The sequence below is a fragment of the Monopterus albus genome, unplaced genomic scaffold, assembly GCF_001952655.1.
Source record: "Monopterus albus unplaced genomic scaffold, M_albus_1.0 scaffold250.1, whole genome shotgun sequence".
Taxonomy (NCBI): Eukaryota; Metazoa; Chordata; class Actinopteri; order Synbranchiformes; family Synbranchidae; genus Monopterus; species Monopterus albus.
Window position 1 is genome coordinate 2,054,571 of NW_018128130.1, and position 4,697 is coordinate 2,059,267.

The 4,697-nt window shown below is 39.7% G+C and overlaps 1 protein-coding gene across 1 annotated transcript in view; it reads left to right on the plus strand.

The window, feature by feature from the left end:
- Positions 1-4,697, plus strand: part of LOC109972213 (transcription initiation factor TFIID subunit 4-like) — a 43,793-nt gene that overhangs the window by 29,376 nt on the left and 9,720 nt on the right. Inside the window, exon 15 of the mRNA XM_020620926.1 lies at positions 119-175. Within this exon, the coding sequence (XP_020476582.1) occupies positions 119-175 (57 nt within the window). The remainder of the gene's footprint in view (positions 1-118; positions 176-4,697) is intronic.

Genomic DNA, 4,697 nt, shown 5'->3' on the forward strand with positions numbered 1-4,697 from the left:
GCATTTCAATTCTACACCTGCATCTTATCTGAAACCTGTGTATGCAAGAGGTTTGATTTCTCCCTATATTTAGGTATTATTTGCTTCTTACCGACTCCAAATGTTTGTTTGTGATCAGAGTCGCTCATACAGTGAGGATCCACAGCAACAGCAGCTCAAGCAAAGAGCCAAAGAGGTGTGTATTTGTTTCATTCTGTTTGTGTCCTCTATGTGCTCCAGAGAACAATACCTGGATCTTAAAGCAACAATATACAACTTTTTTCTACATTAATATAACTGCTTAAAAATCATTTTGATGGTAGACCAACTTCTAATAAGGTTAATGGCATCTCTGCTATTGCCACTGTGTGCCCGGATTGTCTGTTATTGCGCTATGAAATCAAAATTTATTCATATAGCACTTTAAAACAATGTCTTGTTGATCAGAATACTTCATAGAAATACAATAATAAAAAAAAGACAAAGCAAAACTGTGACATAAAACCAAAATTGAACAGATGATATCAGACTTGACTAAGTGTTAAAGGTCATGGAAAATATATAAGTCTTAAGGAGAGATGTAAAGGGTTTGTGGCAGATCTGACATTGAGAGGTAAACTATTCTGTAGTTTAAGGGCCACTATGGCAAAAGCACGACTGCCCCAGTGTTTGTGCCTAGACCCTGACGGCTCACATTAAAAATGATTTGATCACCTAAGAGATCTCTGGCTTGTGCCACAGTATCAGATCACAGAGGTATAGAGGGACCAGTCCATTTAAACCCATAACTGCAAAAATAAACAACTTAAAACCACCTCTATAATTCACTGGAAGCCAGTAGACACCAGAATAGGGGTTATGTGTGTGTGTGTGTGTGTGTGTGTGTGTACTTGTCAGGAGACAAGCAGCATTTTGGACCATTTGAAGCTGAGAGAGCGATGAGTGACTGACTCTGGAGTACTGAGTCGAGCCTAGAACTGACAAATTCATGCATTGCAATTTCAAAGTCACATCTGATTTGATCTGTTTATCAAATTTTAAATCATTGCCAAACACCACCCCCAGATTATTTACTACAGATCTGATACTGAGCCAGAGGACCAAGATCCAGGTCAAGGGCAGTTAGGAACCCAGGTCTCCCAACAACATACACTCACTTTAATTTCATTAAAATGCAAAACATTTAGTACCACCCAAGTTCTTATGTCCCTCAGACAGTCCAACAGTGGCTGTAATAAAGTGCCCCTTGTTGATTTTAAAGTTACTTTAGCTCTGATGCATAGCAATGGAAAGGGAAGCCATATTTCTCCAAAATACACCCCAGCAGAAGCATGTTTTATGAAAACAGGGCAGGGCCAAGAACTGAACCTTGAGGGACACAACAAGAAAAAGGGACTGAATAGGTTGAGCAGACACCAATATTTACTGCAAAACCTTTGTTAGATAAATATGAGTTAAACCATTTAAAAGCAATGCTTATGTAACTTTGGATCACCGTCCCAGAAACCTCTCAGGAGAACTGTGTGACGCTTTATGGCACCAGACCCTTGCGCTAGCTCGGTATTCTTACTAGGCATTCACACCTGCAGAAACAAAACCCTGGGCCTTTATTGAGTTTTGATATTTTTTCAGGCAAGAACCTAACCACTTAGATTAGTTGCTTAGATATGTGGTCAGTCTTTCCGAGCAAAGCAAATTTGGACTTTTGCTCCGATGTTTTCAGAGCTGTGAGGACCCGCTAGTAGACCAAGCTAACTGTCCTTAGCAAGCAGCTGTCAGGGTTACTAAGTTTTAATAGCTACTGTCCTGACGTTAGCTGTAGAGATCTGCTAACACTAAAACACCCACCACCAAAGCAGAATGTACATCTTTGCTAATGTTATTTATGAAATACTTCAACATAGGCTGTAACCCTGTCAATGTCATCCCGTCTCAAGGAGATTTGTAGTGTTTTCCATGTGTAAAAAGTCATTTACCTCAGTCCCCTAAATAAATAAATACATCCCAGGCCAGAAGGTTTGCTCGGTCTTTGTCATTGTCACACCACATAAGCCTAACAGGTCCATCTCAGCAAGCTTGTAATAAATTACACTACCCAGTGTGCAATGTGAGCTTATATTGTGTTGCCAATGTTTCATTCCATTAGACACATCTACATTCAAACGCTTAGCAAACTCTCTGGAAATACAAGCAGTATTTCTGTAAAACTAACAAAAAAAACTGCCATTATTCATCTTCAATGTCACAATGAATAAAACAATGCAGATTCATATTTGTAGAAAATCCTGTTAAGTTACTTGACCATTCTTTCGTTGTCTTTCGTTTTGTTTTATAAACAAATGCACATGTACCACTGTCTGTGAGGAGGGGTGGTGAAAGTGCAACTAGTATTTATGACAGTTCGGTTCAGCTTGATTACACTCAGCAACTGTAGGGGGAGACAAACTGCCAAGTTACATGTTGTTGCTTTAAGTTGCTAGGTGGTCACCCATTTACTTTGACTGTTAGCTGCTTGGTGCCTACACTTGGTACACTTGGCTTGCCAGGACTTGCAGCTTCAAACAGCTGTCTGTAGGTTAATATGGATGGGAGTTGCAATGCCACTTTGAGCAGGTTATATATTTTTTAAACACCTGTACATGATGTGTCCCAGTTGAGTTGTGAGTTCAGTGCCCACTACAGTATCTCTGTAGTTGAAACATCCACTGAGAATAAAATGAGCCAGTGTTTGCTAAATGTCTGCAAAGTGCATATTGTAGAACACTCATCAGTTCTTTTTGCTTTAATATTTGATAGGCAGCCCAGCAGTAAAATGTCTGTTAAATACTGACGGTACTATGTAGACGTACTGAAAAATAAAGAAAGAGGATGGAGGAGGGGGGAGAAGGAACCAACACAAATTGTATCATAAGTGTGATGTTTATTGTTTCTGTGTGACTGAAGTAAATTAGAGCTCTGTGCATCGGTGCAATTGATCAGGTTGGACTACTATTCAAGTGTTATTGTTGCATTACATGACATAAAATGAATGGGAAGTATATTCTGTAATATACCACACATGTATTTGCTTATGTTAAGGTTGGACTGTTCATTCTAAATGTAATGAATATAACTTGATGACAGTCCAAATAATGTTTGTTTCCTACAAGCTAATTATAAGTTGGAGAAATGTAACATTACTCAGCTATTTTATTATTGCTGTGATGTACCCTTAGAATGAAATACCTATATTTCATACATTTTAAAATCAGTTTGTTGTGTTCTTTATTGGTGGTTTACATTTACAGATGTTGTAGCAATTTGTGATGTATTTTTGTAAGTTTGGGTCCCGGACAGAGACCAAAGTTCTCTTTCAGGTCTTGAGCTGAAAATGACCTCTGAGTCTGAATAAAAACTGACCATCATGAAGGCGGATTTATTGCACCTCTGTTCAGTTAGATGGCATTATTTTTAGCTTAGTGTACCTAAAATACAGCCAACTGTATACAAAATAGACATTATGGGTATGATAAGAGAGGGAAGTTTTCAAAGTCAGATGAAGCTGAGAAAATTAATTGTTACTCTACACGTCCTGTTAGTGAAACAAACTAACTGTAGTTAGAGTTGTTAAAAGAAACTGAGGGCACGTGGGAACATGTGGCACTTTGAATCTGTGAACTGGTTTGACACAGACGGGTGTAAATCCAACCTGCTCCCTCACACCCATAATCTTCATTTTCTTTGCTAATGATATTTTTCGCTTCTGTGGGCCAGTATAAACTTCTAAGAAGTGATGATTGAGAACTCTTTAAGTTCCTGCTGTTTTCATGATAATTGTCCTTTTAGTAATGCAACAGTGTGAGTAATATTTTCTCCCATCCCATGAGAGAAGTGTGAAAGGTAAAAGGCTGTGGTAGCAGTGTGGCCATTAAAGAAGGCGATAACACCAGGCAGGGCTTGTTTTCCTTGTCAGGCAGCCGTGTAGCTCCCAGCCAGAGGTTTCTCCACAGCAGCAGAATCTGATCATTTACGTGCCCTGCTGCTGCCACCTCCACACACACTGTCAGTGACAGACAGACCCACTACTACAAGACTGCACATACACACACACACACACACACACATTCTCTCAAAGCTTGAGTAGGTGTGGTGCCAATTGGAAGCGATGTAAGGAAGTCATAAAGGCTGATTCTCAGGTTTGAGTTGAAACCAGTACTCAACTCAACTCAACTTTATTTATATAGCGCTTTACCACAGCACAGCTGACCAAAGCACTTAACATATTGTACAAATATAAAAAAAACAACACATAAAAAGCTATAAACAATAATATAAACACTAACACTACAGACAGAGTCTCATTCCTGGTCAAACGCCAATGAATACAAGTATGTCTTCAAATAAGACTTAAAAGTAGACAGTGAGGGGGGCTGCCTAATATAAAGCGGCAAGGCATTCCATAGGTTTGGACCTATCACAGCAAAGGCTCTGCCCCCCCTAGTTTTCCGCCTGGCCCTTGGTGCCTCCAGAAGAAGCTGATCTGCTGATCTGAGGCACCGCGATGGATTATACGGATGCAAAAGTTCCACCAGATAAGAAGGTGCCAGCCCATTTAAAGATTTATAAACAAATAAAAGAATCTTAAAACGAACCCTAAAACGCACCGGAAGCCAGTGGAGAGATGCCAGTACTGGCGTTATGTGGTCCTTCTTACGCCCCCCAACCAATAACCGAGCGGC